The following is a 15847-nucleotide window of genomic DNA, read 5'->3' as shown; positions in this document are numbered from 1 at the left end:
GAAAAATTGAGAAAAAAAACACATACGCCAATCAAAAAAATTAGTTTTTCATTATCCAATTTTCTCCTTTAAAAGAATTACTTTTTTTTCTGGAATATTTCCTTCCTTTTTTGTAATTTGTGGTTATTTTACATTCAATAAAAAATGAATTATTGTTTGAAAATTTACAATTTTTTGTCGTGTTTTTATCTGTCCCTAAAAAAACACGCATGCCGGAAGTCTCCAAGGTAAGATGTCCCTAAGAAGTTTGAATATAAAAGGTAATCTTAACTCAAACATACGGAGCCTTCGAAGCACAGTGGTGGATTAAGCATTAGACGGAGCCAGGGAACTGTCTATGGGCTTCTAGGAAAAAGAAAAGTTGAAACAGATAAGGACAAATTTGTAAGAGAAGGATATTGATTTACGAAGAGTAAAAAAAGGAGGGGTAAGACTAAAAGAAAAAACAAATTTGTACGGTAAAACACTACATAATGGAACAGCAAAGTTCAGCTGTCTTTGGGCCGTTAATACTCTAAATTTCGGGTTAAAAACACGAGATTAAATAACTAACACACTTAATTGTGCAAATACTGTATATGGATTGAAATTTATAGAAGTTTAGCTGTTACATTGGCCATTAAAAATTAATTTCAGGACAGATGTAGAATAAATGAATTTTCCAGGGTAGAAATTAAATTAATTCTAAATTATTATTATTTTTATTTAAAAATTTTATCAATAGAAGTTTTAATTGAATAATTTCGAGAAGTTTTGCGTCATTAATATCATGTTACGAATATGAATAATATCGAACAGTATTTATCACTACTGTCATAATACAAATACAACGTGGATATTTCAAACTAAATAAAAAAAAATTGTAGAAGAAAATTAAATGAAATTCTAAGTGGCAAGTGAAATAATTTTAAAAAAATACTTAACGTTTGAATACTTACACATGTAACATGTATACTTAACAATCTTGTCGAATTATTTAGAAAATTTCTACATTTAATTTAATTATGATCTAAGTAAAAATGTTCGGAAAAATTTTCGATAATCTACCATTTCGAACCATTGATCTATTATATTTTCGATGTGTTCATTTTTCAAATCATATGTAAGTAATAATTTTCATATTATTTCCTCCTTTAAATTATTAATTTTCTTGTAATACATCGAAAAACTTCGAAAAAAACATATGGAAAGAAACCGGTATGTAAAGATATTTTACTTTTACATATCAAAGTTTTAAAATCATTTCTAAAATTTACCCAAGATTATGAACGAATACAGATATACCCTGGAGAACCTAGGGATTCTTTAAGACTTAATAAAATAGAATCGTTCGGTTATTCCGACACTATCATGTGTTTAGTGTGTGCCTGAGTCACTTGTTAACTGGCTCCCGTGCTAAAGACCATCAATCCGGGGATCATTGACTGAACGTCACCACAGGAAAAACAATTTTTTATCAGCCCCATCAACGGATTCGTAATCTCCGTAAAAAAATTGTGTGTGTTGATGTCACGCTATTGTCAGTTTCAAACAATAGATGCTTTATCTGTTATACGTACTATGTTGTATAATTTATCTTTGGTAACCCGAACAAACCCAAAGATGTACGCTGGCTGAGTAGCTATAAAGTCATTCTGTATCGGTGTGTAACAACTACTCGTCAGGTTATTACCAGTTTCAAATAATAGATGCTTTGTCGACAGCTACACACAAGTATAAAAGTTATATACACGCATAACTAAAAGGTGAAAGATGAGCAAGATAGGTTGCCCACCAAAACAATCTTTTGATCACTAGATTTTTACTCCTGAAGGAGTAAACTTTTTTTAAGAAAAATCGCTAAAGATAGCGTTAACGTTATACACGTTAGTGTCCGAATAACCTTACCATTTAAAATAACTGGTCAAGTAATCTATTATGAGATAGTAGGAGTCTGGGGTTCGATCCTTACTTACTTAATTTTCATTGTAGAATATTAACTGAGACATGATTAAAACTGTAAATTTTTGGAATAAAAAAATGGAAGAAGATCAACAAACATCGTCACCATCTTGGGAACCGACTGGTGATCGTTTAGCCCCCATTGGGGAATCATCTTCAGACGAATCGTCTCAAGATGAATTTAGTATAAATCCAACATTATTACAACCAAATCGTAACGATTTACTAACGAAATATTTAACAAAATACAAAGACCGATCGTTAAAATTTAGTGATCGTATGTGTCTAGTCTCATCTTATATACAGGTAAATATAACTAAATAATCAAAAGGATCCTTTAGTTTTATACTACGGAACCCTAAAAACATTGTAACCTTGAAAAAAGGAACACACAAGGAATTTAGTGCAGAGTTTGCATGTATTCGTAATTATTTTCCTAAAAGATCTTTACCACTGATCTTCCATTCAGGAAGGCACATAGGATCTTTAGGCTTAGGTGCTAGGGACACGTTTGCGGCATCTCTCTTGATCATGGATGGGCAAACGTGGCTTAGAGAAGCCACTCAGACTTCTGTAACTAACATACGAGTAAGACAGTGACAACCTAACCAGTGCCAACCAATAATACAAGTTAGACAGAGAGACAACATTTTTTTCTACCTATGTCATTACTATTAGAGAAACTGAGATAGATAGAAGAGTCGTATACCTGTCTCGCTTCCTCCTCTATGAGCAATGCGGGCTTGGATAAAGAGACACACAATGAACTTATAACAATGGTGAGTTTGACTTAAAATAACTCGCCCATGCCTGCTCTTGATGCTTTTGTTATTCAAAATATCGAATCATCGAAGAGAATTTCAAAATTCGCGAAAAAAAACACATAATAAATTTCTTGTTTGTGTTAATTATTTTGTTTTGGGTTCAATATCAAAATTTTTGTTTTATTAAGGGTGCCAATAATAAAAATCCAACTGTAAATTTATACACTCAATTACCAAGTCATGATTATCATATGACGTCATCGATAAACACACCAACAAGTGTTGATGGGGATGGAAGTGGACCAGGAGGAGGACATCGACAGTTATCGATACAAGAGGTGACAACGCGTCCAGTGAATGGAACAGCGGATGGAGAGGAAACTGAAGGTGCAATCGCATTTTTGGTACAATTTATGATACCATTCTTAATGGCTGGCATTGGCCAATTAATGGCTGGTTTAATTCTGGATAAAATACAACATTGGACCGCCATACAATATATACCAAATATTTATATTTTAATACCAGCCCTGTTGGGCTTGAAGGGCAATTGTGAGATGTGTTTAGCAGCGCGCTTGTCCACGCAAGCGAATGTACATAGTCATGAATCAACGCACAAGTTTTTTAGTTTTGTTCTTTCAAATTTAGGAATTGTTCAGGTAAATTCAATTTATTTAAATTATCTAAATATTTTATTATAAGACTAGCAGATACCCGCCCGCTTTGCTTGGCAATTGCAATTTTAAATATAAAGACTATTTCGTTATAAACTTGTAATGAAATATGTTACAAAATAATGGTTTTTGATATTAAATCCGCCACTGTTTTGATATATTTTTAGGTACATAGTATATGTATTGGATTTTTGGCAGCGACTGGTGCAAATACTTTGGGATGGATTCCCCAAGGAATATTTAATATAAATAATGCCTTACTGTTGACTGCCAGTTGTTTGTTCACCGCCTCGATGACCAGTCTTGTACTTGGATCGGTCATGATTTGTGTATTTTTCCTGTCAAAACTATGTCACATCAATCCGGATAATATAGCGACCCCAATCGCTGCTAGTTTAGGTGATTTAACAACCGTATTTATATTGGCAAATACGACTGCATTGTTGGTTGATCTTCAAAGTAAGTTTAAAGCTTTAATATATCCTCCCTCCCTTCATTCCTTCAAACAACTTACTTCAAATTTTCGAATCCTGTGTAATTTTGGAAATAATAAGTTTTTCGGAAATTTTTTCAGAGGACTTTAAATGGATCTCATTGATTGTGATTGCGCTATGTTTTTTTATCGTACCGTTTTGGTGGAAATTAGCTCATCGTAATGTAATGGCGAGGGAATCCCTATTAACCGGATGGCAACCTGTGGTTATAGCAATGATTATCAGTAGGTTTGTGTCTTGTTTTCAATTCAAGTGACAGCGGTCCATAGACCTTCAATATTTTTATCTCTCAATTTATTTTCCTCTGAGCCTTCATTTGATGGAAGTTGAATGTAACTTTTGAGATAGAAAAGTAAATGAATTTGAGTATGGATGAGGAATATAAAAATATTGAACGTCTGTGAGCCCCTTAAAGTATTTTTAAAATGAAATCAAACAAATACAAGCTGTGTGTGTGTTGAACAGTGTGGGTGGATTAATTATGGAATATTCAATAATAAATTTTCGTGGAATTGCTGTATATCAATTGATTGTAAATGGTGTCGCAGGTAATTTAGTTGCTGTTCAAGCCAGTAAATTATCAACGTACTTACATAAAAATTACACGCTTGGTGAACATGTTCCTTTCTCCTATAGTATTCGAAAAGTTTTTTTTGGATCAGGTACGCATTTTTTTGCATGTGTAATGTGCAACCTTAGTCTGGTAAATGAACAAAATTAACAAAATAAAATATTAAATTTTAGATGCGAATTCACATACAGCTCGAATATTATTAGCGATGACAATTCCAGGCCATTTAATATTTAATTACGCTGTTGCATCGTTAAATGCTGGTCATACATCAACGACGCCCATCTTCATGATTATATATCTGTTAACGTCTTTAATCCAAGTATCAATTTTATTGTATATTTGCCATATCATGATTTATAAAATGTGGCGGAACGAAGTCAATCCAGACAACTCTGCAATACCGTACTTAACTGCTATAGCTGATTTTTTAGGGATGGCATTTTTAAGTGCTGCATTTGAATTTTTATACTTAATTGGTGATCGTGATGACGATATTGGTGATTAAAGTCAACAAGATCCGTCTTTCAACACGTTTACTTAAGAACTTAATTCTCGAATACGAATTAAAGTTAATTCGTAGCTAAAAGTACTATATATATATATATATATATATATATTTAATATAGGCTGTCCATGACTCGACATAGTTTAAGAACATATTCTTTGAACAATTTTAAGTGGAAAGTGCCTTATATAGTTTTGTTAAGGAGCTATGGACACTAATAAATTTAAGTAATAAAAGACATTGAAGACAAAAAGTATGAACAAAAATACAAGAGGCACTTTCGATTTAAAATTGTCCAAAGAATACGCTCTTAAGATATGTCCATCGAGTCACGGAACACCCTGTATATATGATCAAAGATTTTCCTTTTTTATATTTCCTACTTAAAATGCATTTAATGAAATCATATTTTTTTAAGGGTTTCATTCTCAAAATATTTATACTATTTTTTTTAGGTGCAATTAGTTTTAAAACTATTTTCAAATTGTTTTTAGATCTGACCACATCAAATACCAAATAAGATGAGTCTACAGTAGAGTCTCGATAATCCGTACTACGTCTGTGAAAGCATAATCACATAAAAATTTTATGGACAAGCATTTTTCTAAACATTTCCAGTGATGAAAAACCTTTTGGTTTCTATTGAGTCCGGATTATTGAGACATTTTATGAGCAAAGAAATTACTTTGTATCAATCTTTGTGATTCTTTTTGCAATCTTATGTGTAGCCTATTCTCATGGTCACAGCATAGATATATAAGAATAGACCAGATTCCAGACACGGTAAAAAGATAACGATGCTCTGACGTACGTTTTGTCTCCTTTTTCAGGGCGTGACTTACTGGCGCACTTGTCCACTTACAGGAAGCACTTTTCCAAGACTGTTAATGCGCAAACGCAACTAAAAAGAAACAAAATGTACGTCAGAGCATCGTTCTTTTTTTATCGAGCCTGGGCAGATCACGCCCACTTCTTCAGTCTATTTTTATATGTCTATGGGTTAGACTCATCTTGGTTGGCATTTGTTTTATGAGATCTGATTGTTGTATTCATTGTAAAATAGTATTTATGGGCTGTGTTTTAAATAATTATCCCTCCAATTTTTATTTCATAGTTTTTTTCAAATTAAAACAAACCTTGTGTATTTTATACCGAGTGTCTCAGTGTCAGAAGTTAGCAGCTGATTTAAAAAGTTCATCTAATACATAAAAATTATTGTCTTCTTAAATCATTCAATGATTTTTTTCCAGACATTTTGCTAAATATTTCAAAATATTCTATTTTATTTTATTTCTATTTTATTTTTGTGAACTTTTTTTAATCATTCAAATATTAACTTCCAAAAAGATTCAAAGTGTATCAAAAAGAATGGCGCTGCTGTAGCAAAAGTATACATTTTAAAAGAAGTGCTCAAAGTAATAAAAGTAGGATAGAGAACTAAACAAGTTAATAGAGAAGGAAAGAGAAGTTTACATCAAACTCCTTTTTACTACACAAGCACATTCTGGTTAATTATAGAACTGTAATTGAATGCTTTCAGCTGGACATAGTGAAATTTGGAAGTTAAGGTTTCCATGAATAAAAAAACCACTTACCACCTTTTCTTTATCATAATTTTTCCTATTACAAAACAAAATATTTTATAATTTTCATTTTACGATGAAATGAATCGTAATTTTAAGATAATTTTTAATTGGCCAGTATTTTTGATAACATAAATATAAAAACGATTCATTTCCAGAAAAAAAAGAAAGAAAATTCAACATGTTAAACACTTTTATGAAAATTTCCTTTGAAAAAAATTTTGTATAAAGTATGAAACAAAAATTTTTATAAGGATTTAGATCTTTTTCTATTTTTATAAAGATGTTGTTTCTTTAATTATTAAAAAAAATTACAAACCATCAATTAAAAATTACATTTTTTATTTTCATTGTTCGTTCTTTATCCACAATACCACACACAATTTATCCAAAATTTTCCTAAATGTTATTTCGGTCTTTGGCGAGGTTGCAATATTTGTCTGAGCTAACCTCACTTGGTGATTATTATTGAGCCAATATCGATATTGGCTCAAGAAAATTAACAAGCTTTCGATTGCACATACTCAATTGTATAAATATTTATGCACCCCATGCACGCCGTTATTCACCCCGTTCTCAGGATTTCAGGCTTGCGCATCAACTATAAAGCGATGATTTGTTATTATTTGCGCTTTACCAATTATTTTTTGGCACTGATAATTGATAATCATTCATCAGCCATTTGTTTATTTCCACTTTTGATATTAATAAACTTTTTTGTCGCTCATTTTTATAATTTGTCGCTGGGCATAACTCTATTTTTTTCACCTAGATGGAACCCTAAATTTACGCTCAAATCAAGCGTCATATGAGATATCATTTTAATGCGTACTTTCTGCAGCCGGGATAATTATTTTCTAGAGAGTAATATTGCTAAAGGCCACAGTCGGGTATATATAGTTACTAGAGTCACTTAAACTGAAAAGCCAGTCAAGAAATAGCAGGCTGTACTGACATATCATTCGTAAATTTTTGTTCTTTATTGGGAATACGTGAACCTGATAATTGCTCCGCAAAGTAATGGAGCGCTCATTTCGACCAAACACAACAGAGCCGATTAAGGTGAAACGGTAGTAGATATTTATTTAAATGAATCCTTACGAAGAAAATGAAACTCTTTTGAGTTTTGTACGATGGGTGATGGAAAAAAATCAGTTAAAATATAAAAGGTATGATGTTGATGTACCTTATGTTGGTAATAAAACCACACTTGTTGAATATTTCACAAAATGATTATTAGTTTAGAGATTTAAGGTTGGTAAGAATGTACATAATAATATTAGACAGACACAGACGACAATCGACATACTTTTTTAATAACTAGTGTCAATATTATTAAATAATTCTAATTGTTTATAAATAAATAAGTTAATATAAATAAATAATATGTGATCGTAATTAATATATTCAATATATTTTTAATAATTCATTTATTTAAATTCATTCATAATTCATTAAAAAATATTTACAATATTCAGATTCAGATGTATCATGTGAAAAGTAAATGATGATTTGTAAATGGTTATTTACAAATCAATTGGTCCAGATCTATTACTTGACTGTTTAATAAAATTATGTGATTCATATCAAATATTTATTAATTACAGTGAAAACGAAACATGATCATAAATTTAACTAAATAATTTTGTGCCTTATTTTTTTTTTTTTGAGTACATTTTTGTATACTTAACTAGTCGTGTTCGAAAACATCCTCTTCTGTGATATTTTGACAATTTTTCAATGCCATAAAAAAAGTTTTCTTGATTCGATCATTTAATATGAAATTTCATTCAAGTGATGGTAATTCGTGTATGAATTTCTTCAAATATTAGAAATTAAGGTATGTATGGTTACCATAAATTTATTGTGTCCCAAAATTTACGCAAGAAATAATTTTAGCTGAATACAGGATTATTAATTCGAAGTGGCTATCCGCACAATACCGTCTACGATCTAGACCGTCCACAGTATACCGTATACGGTCTATTTAGACGCGGTATGAAATTATTTTTGCCCTTTTATACCGTGGGGCCCTTATACCGTGCACGGTATACTTTTTCACGGTATACTCTTTATGCCGTCGAGCCCTTATACCGCACACGATATGTTACATTTCTGTAGAATACGCTTTCCCATCTGTATAATGTATACCGTGGACGAGACTATGCCGCACACGGTATATTTCATTTGCTTCAAATAAGCCTTCCAATCTATATTGTGTATACCGTGGGCGAGACTATACCGCACACGGTAAAATAATTTCATACCGCGTCTAAATAGACCGTATACGGTATACTGTAAACGGTCTAGACCGTAGACGGTATTGTGCGGTATACCGTCTATACGCTATACCGTCTATACGGTATACCGCCTATACGGTATACCGCCTACACGGTATACCGTATAGACGGTATACCGTGTAGGCGATATACCGTATAGACGGTATACTGTATAGACGGTATACCGTATAGACGGTATACCGCACAATACACAATAGTCTCGTCCACGGTATACATTATACAGATGGGAAAGCGTATTCTACAGAAATGTAACATATCGTGTGCGGTATAAGGGCTCGACGGCATAAAGAGTATACCGTGAAAAAGTATACGGTATACCGTATACTTTTACCGCCTACACGGTATACCGTATAGGCGGTATACCGTATAGACGGTATACCGTGTAGGCGGTATACCGTATAGACGGTATACCGTGTAGGCGGTATACCGTATAGGCGGTATACCGTATAGGCGGTATACCGTGTAGGCGGTATACCGTGTAGGCGGTATACCGTGTAGGCGGTATACCGTGTAGGCGGTATACCGTATAGGCGGTATACCGTGTAGGCGATATACCGTACAGACGGTATACCGTATAGACGGTATACCGCACAATACCGTCTACGGTCTAGACCGTTTACAGTATACCGTATACGGTCTATTTAGACGCGGTATGAAATTATTTTACCGTGTGCGGTATAGTCTCGCCCACGGTATACACAATATAGATTGGAAGGCTTATTTGAAGCAAATGAAATATACCGTGTGCGGCATAGTCTCGTCCACGGTATACATTATACAGATGGGAAAGCGTATTCTACAGAAATGTAACATATCGTGTGCGGTATAAGGGCTCGACGGCATAAAGAGTATACCGTGAAAAAGTATACCGTGCACGGTATAAGGGCCCCACGGTATAAAAGGGCAAAAATAATTTCATACCGCGTCTAAATAGACCGTATACGGTATACTGTGGACGGTCTAGATCGTAGACGGTATTGTGCGGTATACCACCGTTGTGCGGTATACGGTATACCGTATAGACGGTAGTCTACCGTCTAGACCGTAGACGGTATTGTGCGGATAGCCACACCGTTATTAATTGAAAGTTGTACATTCAAGTAACATACTTGGACATATAGTAGGATTTCGATAATTCAAATAAGTCAAGTTAAATAAAAACGAATTTTTTGATGCCAACCACGCGTAAACCTCGCAAATTTCACCCCGTTCTAGACAAAATTGATATATAGTCTTCTTCAAGGTAAAAGCGAGAAAATAGGAGACTTGCGGCGATCTGTTAGTTGATTAATTTATCATTTTTTCGGTTTCTAGATGACATCTCAAAACATCAACATATTTGTACATTGTCGAAGATTAGATACGAACTAAAGAAAATCATACACCTTCGTTTCATGAAGCATAAATTTGCTTAAACGAATTTGTTTCTGTACATTCAAAATGATTAGTGGAAAAAATTCATTAAACAACAATGAATTTACACAAATCAAACATTGTCCATTAGCAAAATTAGGCCGACGTTCACCTCCTAGCACACACTGTACTTCAAACAACAATAACAATGATTCAACAACGAATCAACAATTGGAGGAATCGAATTTAATATTTAAATCGTTATCGTTGACCTCGAATTCGAACAACGAATATCCGAATCAACGACATCGATGTTGTGCTCGTGGCGTGTGCGACAACAGTCTTAACGATGACTTCAATCAACAGCAAGTTGAACAGTTTGAACGGTTCAAGAGTCCCACAGTTCAACACAATCAAGTTGAACGATTTAATTGTTCAAGTAATCAGCAGGCACAATTTGAACGATTTAACTGTTCAAGTAATCAACAGGCACAGTTTGAACGGTTTAATTGTTCGAGTAATCAATCGAGTCATCGTAGACGATTCCATCATTCGACGAACAAGTATTTGCAACAGGAACAACAATGCCACAGTCCAAGTTTTGATCAAGGATATCACACGTTGATTTCTCAATCTCCAAGTGTTAGTTTGTTAGTGTCTCAATCTGGAAGTACACCATCAGCCACGCATCAACAGCAACAACAACAACAACGCTTCAATCAACAGCAACAGATGTATTTATTAAATAATAAGAAACGTAAGTGTTTGTTTATTTTTATACCCTGTCTGTCTGTTTGTCCATTTGGCAACACGATAACTATAAAACGGAAAGAGATATCAAGAAATTGTTAAAGCATGCTCAGGACCTAAAACGTATGAGGCTAAGTTCGTTAAATGAGCAATATAGGTCAATTGAATTTTGGGTTTTGGGATCCATCTTGTAAAACGTTAGAAATAGAACAAAAGTTTAAATATAAATGTTCCTTACAATAAAATAAACAACTTTTGTTTAGAAACTTTTTTTCGTAAACATCACTATTTACCCGTGAGGGCGCAAATTATATAGTATGTATTATATGGGAATATCAGTTATTTGTATGTAATGTGGCAGTGAAATCAACACTGTCTATACATTGTATTTCAACAATTAACTCTGTCAATTGTTTGTTTTGACTTGTTTATTAAATCTTGTTTCAGAATCAACTTCCTCAACAGCATATCAACAACATTACCATTATCAACAATCACAACAACAATCTCAACAATCACATTATCACATAAACAACAGCTATTATTATAATTATTACAACAATACCACACTTCTAGATGGAGTATCAGCAACGGGTACAGCGATCCATCCTAATTCAAGATCCGCTCCAATCACCATAACAATGCTGACCGATAACTTACTGCTGAAAATCTTCAAATGGTTAAACACAATCGATTTGTACGAATGTACAAACGTTTGTAAACGGTTTGAGTATGTGATCTGTAAACATGTTACGTCATACAAGTCAACACATCAACAGATCAGCAACAGTAACAGTAATGTTAAATACAGCAACAGTTCTACTGACATGAATGATAGCATGTCGATGACGATGACATCATCATCATCATTATGGCGAATCATACAAATAAAAGGATCGAACATGAACGCTGATTATATATTACATAATATATTATGTAAATTAATTAAATTTAATAATAATAACAGCAATAGTAGTATTGTTTATGAGAATACGTCGATGTCGGCCATGTCAGCCATGTCAGCATCGTCATCGTTATCGTCATCTTGTTGTTATATATGTAAAAATAATAGATGTTTATTAAATAATAATGGTAGAATGGAGAATAGTGGTACTGGTACAGGTGATTTAGCACATATTGAACGTATTTTTATATTAGATGGTGCTCGATTAACAGATGCTGGTCTTTACATGTTAACACAATGTGTTGCGCACACGTTAACACATTTACAAGTACAGGGATGTTCGTCAATTACCAATCATATTTTATATGATTTTATTCATAAGTGTGTACATTTACAACATTTAGATATTTCTGGTAAGTGTAATTTTGTGAAAGAATACCTCAATATAACGAATTTCTCGATTTAACAAATTTTTCGTAATCCCTTTCAATTGTCCATAAGAGTCAATGTAAAATACAGGATGTAATGCATTTGATAGGTCTGTAAATTCATAAATCTATCTATTTTCCTCATAGTCATATCTCCCGAATCAGGCTTCAAATCGAAATTTGGTTCATAGCTTTTCCATTTGTCTTGATAAGCTTAATTTACTGGTATAATTTTCTGCTATCAATAAGAGAACACCCTGTATATCTTTACATTGCGAATATTAAATCCAAGTTTTCCGAGTTTTCCGAAAAATAAGAAAAACCTTGAAAATTTTGACCTTATTTCAGTTTTTGCTGATTTGGAAATGCAAGGACTGGTCTTTCATCAAAAACAATAGTATTTTTTTTTGAAAGAAGGTTAATCAACAATTTGAGATAAGACGATTTTTGTAGGACCGATATTTTCGGAGAAACAGCTGTTTCAAAGTTTGTCTATGTTTCAAGCTATACGATTTTTCCTGGAAAAATTTTTCCCTAAAAAAAGTTAAAACTTGTCCTTGACGCATAGCATCTGTCACTTCTTTTTATGAAAACTTTTATGGTCGTTAGAATGCCCTATCTACCCCCCCCCCCCCCCCGTTTTATGTTACTAAATTAAAGTTTGATATTTTAAAGTGTTTTTTTTTCTTTTTCTATAGGGTGTACAAAAATCTCAACATTTACAACGTTAAGTACAGCACAACAAGCTCAAACACAAGCTCAACAAGCACAAACATCAACAAGCTCTTGTTTAGAATCAAGCTCAGCTGGTGATCGTTGTTCATCGTTAACATTCGATAATAATACGAGTAACGATAATAATCATTCAAATAGTGGAGGTGGAGGTGCTTGTAGTGGTAATCATTCAAGTGGTGGGGATAATATGATTGCATCATTAACATTGGCCGCTTTTAATACTAAAAAATTTCAATTGCAATATTTGGATTTAACGGATTGTTCATCGATTGACGATTATGGATTACGAACGATTGTTGTACATTGTCCACAACTTATTTACTTGTATTTACGACGATGTCTTCAAATCACAGGTCAGTACTCAGTCAATTTTATTTAATTGTAAAGATCTCTTTTAACTCTCGCTACTTACGACCCTTTAAGTGACCCAAATTTAGTAGGATTACATACTTGGTTTATCAAAATTGAGTAAAATTTGGATGTGATAGAGAAAAATTAAATTTTTTGGATTCTGATGACGTCATAAAGTTAAAAAATTTGATTTTTTTGATAACAGGCAAATTTATTCCACAATTATTAGAATTTTTTTTGAAACCCATTAATTTTGGGTCATTCTTTTCAGCTGCGATATCAGTTTTACGCTAGCTATCACTTATGTGCGTAATTCCGGGACCAGGATTCCACATTCGTGAAACCTATTAGAGCTAGGTTAATTTTGATCACAAATTTGAAAAGTAGGACCCCAATTTAGTAGGATTACATACTTGGTTTATCAAAATTGAATAAAATTTGGATGTGATAGAGCAAAATTAATTTTTTTTGATTCTGATGACGTCATAAAGTTAAAAAAATTGATTTTTTTTGATAACATAGGCAGATTTGATCCGATCTTATTGGAATTTCTTTTGAAACCCGCTAAACTCGGGACTAACTTTTCAGCTGCGATGTTAGAGTTGTGTATTTGATTTTGAATTTGATTTTTCAGATGCTGGTATCAAGTGTGTGCCCAGTTTCTGTTCAGCACTACGTGAGTTAAGCGTAAGCGATTGTACAAATTTAACAGATTTTGGTTTGTATGAACTAGCTAAATTAGGTGCTACATTACGTTACTTATCCGTTGCGAAATGTGACCGAGTCAGTGATCCAGGTCTTAAAGTGATCGTACGACGCTGTTACAAGCTACGCTATTTAAATTGTCGTGGTTGTGAAGCGGTGTCAGACGATGCAATCACTATACTAGCTCGTTCCTGTTCACGACTACGTGCTTTGGATATTGGTAAATGTGATGTGACCGATAATGGACTAAGACAATTGGCTGAATCATGTCCAAATTTAAAGAAACTCAGTTTACGAAATTGTGAACTGATTACTGATAAGGGGATACAATATATTGCGTATTATTGTCGGGGTCTTCAGTTGCTCAACATCCAAGATTGTCAAATTACAATTGATGGCTATCGAGCTGTTAAAAAGTTTTGTAAGCGTTGCGTTATTGAACATACAAATCCAGGTTTCTTTTAAAACTTGGACAGTGGGCACCGAAAAGAGAATGCTTCGAATTTTGAGTCATTTGAATTTTGCAAAGTTTGCAAATACAATCAAAACCGGTTATACGGATCCACAATTATGGATTAGGAGCTAATTTAGTTATTTTTCGAATTCATTCTTCGAAGAAAAATGCAAGTCCGATCGTTATAAGACAAGTTGGAATACCAAAAAAATCTCTTGGTATTCCAGTAGTTTTCGACATAAAAACTGATTTTGAATGTATTGCATGATTCTATAATCAAAATTCCTTGGCTCAATTTCTTGAATTTATAATTTGAAAGGCACCGAGCATTAATATTCTTTAAAAAAGTTTCTTTTGCCATAATTCGATGCGCATTCTTTTTGGTTGCCCATTCTGTATTTTCGAGTATCAATGGTTCAACCAACTTCCATTATAAATCAAATGGAAAAGCGGATTTCGAATAGAAAAAGGTTAAAATCAACTGAAATCATTCTTTCACTTGATAAATCTGGATTACGGCACATAATACAAGATGTCTCAGTAAATATTATTAAATGTTTCGAAACACTTTGTACATTTTCCATGTGAGATATCAAGTATTGAGCCATTGATCACAGTATTACTCCCATCATTCTAGAGTCTTCCAATTTATGTAATTTGTATATAAATATATATAATCTGTATAAAAAAAAATTATGGCCGTATTTTATGGGTTTAAAATCGAAAATTGATGTTATTGATCAATTTTTTCTGATTTGGATTAATATTCGACCACTGTTGTTCGAAAAAATAATAGATAAGTTGTACCCACAAAAGATTGGACAGAGTTGCCCAATCTTTTGTGTGGAATGGAAGGTAAAATCGTCCATAAAATACGGTTATTTTTATGAATATATTAGTTAAGATGATATTTTTATAAATAATTAATGTTTGTTTTTCCTAAAATATTTATTATATCATTTTATAACATTCCATTCAGAGAGAAATCACAGAGTGGAAGTGGAAGGTAACAGGTCATATGTTACGCGTAGCGCCGTACCGCACAGTGGAGTATTTATACCAAATTTCCGGACAAAAGTAAAAAAAAACTTTAGTTTTGCATTGAAACTTGTTTTTTGGTGTAGTTAGAGAACCACTCCATCACAAACAGATCATTTGAGTTACTTTATGACCCGTCAATTCTCTCCACTTTGGATTCTCTCTGATTATTTAAATAAAATAAAAAAGTGATTCGTTTATTTTTGTATTAATGATTTATGAAAAGACTAGTCTGGACGTCTTCTTCGGTTGTTGAAAGTACAGTAGAACCTCGTTGAAACATATAATGCAGGA

The 15847-nt window shown here is 33.0% G+C and overlaps 2 protein-coding genes across 4 annotated transcripts; both read left to right on the top strand.

Annotated features, from left to right (window-relative positions):
- The first annotated feature begins 944 nt into the window (after window positions 1–944).
- On the top strand, window positions 945–4965 carry LOC123302631 (solute carrier family 41 member 1-like). Of its 2 annotated transcripts, none has more exons than XM_044885661.1 (7): window positions 945–1102; window positions 1972–2247; window positions 2894–3364; window positions 3547–3838; window positions 3954–4101; window positions 4339–4535; window positions 4618–4965. In XM_044885661.1, exons 2-7 carry the CDS (start codon window positions 1987–1989, stop codon window positions 4950–4952), a joined length of 1704 nt encoding a protein of 567 aa, XP_044741596.1. In that variant the 5' UTR covers window positions 945–1102; window positions 1972–1986; the 3' UTR covers window positions 4953–4965. The 2 variants fall into 2 exon arrangements, with proteins under 2 accessions (XP_044741596.1, XP_044741597.1); XM_044885662.1 differs by lacking the exon at window positions 945–1102 and adding an exon at window positions 1179–1197.
- A 3275-nt stretch (window positions 4966–8240) lies between these two features.
- On the top strand, window positions 8241–14634 carry LOC123302607 (protein kinase 4-like). Of its 2 annotated transcripts, none has more exons than XM_044885620.1 (5): window positions 8241–8375; window positions 10150–10945; window positions 11386–12255; window positions 12969–13358; window positions 13991–14634. In XM_044885620.1, the coding sequence occupies exons 2-5, from the start codon at window positions 10276–10278 to the stop codon at window positions 14524–14526; spliced, it is 2466 nt and encodes an 821-aa protein (XP_044741555.1). In that variant the 5' UTR covers window positions 8241–8375; window positions 10150–10275; the 3' UTR covers window positions 14527–14634. The 2 variants fall into 2 exon arrangements, with proteins under 2 accessions (XP_044741555.1, XP_044741556.1); XM_044885621.1 differs by lacking the exon at window positions 8241–8375 and adding an exon at window positions 10039–10078.
- The last annotated feature ends 1213 nt before the right edge of the window (window positions 14635–15847 follow it).

The sequence above is a fragment of the Chrysoperla carnea genome, chromosome X (assembly GCF_905475395.1).
Source record: "Chrysoperla carnea chromosome X, inChrCarn1.1, whole genome shotgun sequence".
NCBI classification, from domain to species: domain Eukaryota; kingdom Metazoa; phylum Arthropoda; class Insecta; order Neuroptera; family Chrysopidae; genus Chrysoperla; species Chrysoperla carnea.
Note: the sequence above shows the minus strand (reverse complement) of the source record. Positions and strands in the feature narration are given on the sequence as shown.